Raw genomic sequence first — 532 nt, forward strand, 5'->3', positions numbered from 1 at the left:
TAATACGTATAGTTTGCGATATAAAATGCATACAAAATGTTCTTTATTTATGAATTAAGTGCTTATTACGGCACTGCGAATTTTTACGCTCCTTGGTAGATAGGAACGCGCTTCGCCGCGAAAGCGGCAAGTCCTTCGATTCTATCCTTCGTATTCACAAGCTTGCTGTAACATTGTTCCTCGATCTCCATACCGTCTTCCTGAGAGACCTCCATACCTTTAGATATCGCTACTTTTGCTAATCTAAATGATACATATAGCATAAGATTAAAAATTCTTATAAATAAATATTGTCAGTAAATGTGAAAATTATAAATAGAATACAAGTTTCCAACAAATACTCGCGCTCGATAAGCATAAGAAGATAAACATATGTGGTGTGATGTGTATTATATAATATGTGAATGATCGTATCAACGGTTCTGAGTAAGCAACTTTACGTTTAAATACCTGTTCCTTACAAATCATAATAATAATTTACAGGTTGGCATATTATAAAAAAAAACTTTTTTTTTTCTAATTATATATTTAT

The 532-nt window shown here is 31.6% G+C and overlaps 1 protein-coding gene across 1 annotated transcript in view; it reads right to left on the reverse strand.

Moving 5' to 3' along the window:
- Positions 1–17: 17 nt before the first annotated feature.
- The window catches only part of LOC108692338 (methylglutaconyl-CoA hydratase, mitochondrial), a 4,366-nt gene continuing 3,851 nt past the window's right edge, over positions 18–532 (reverse strand). Inside the window, exon 3 of the mRNA XM_018200537.1 lies at positions 18–243. Within this exon, the coding sequence (XP_018056026.1) occupies positions 84–243 (160 nt within the window). The 3' untranslated portion in view covers positions 18–83. The remainder of the gene's footprint in view (positions 244–532) is intronic.

Source organism: Atta colombica, unplaced genomic scaffold (genome assembly GCF_001594045.1).
Source record: "Atta colombica isolate Treedump-2 unplaced genomic scaffold, Acol1.0 scaffold7, whole genome shotgun sequence".
Lineage (NCBI taxonomy): Eukaryota > Metazoa > Arthropoda > Insecta > Hymenoptera > Formicidae > Atta > Atta colombica.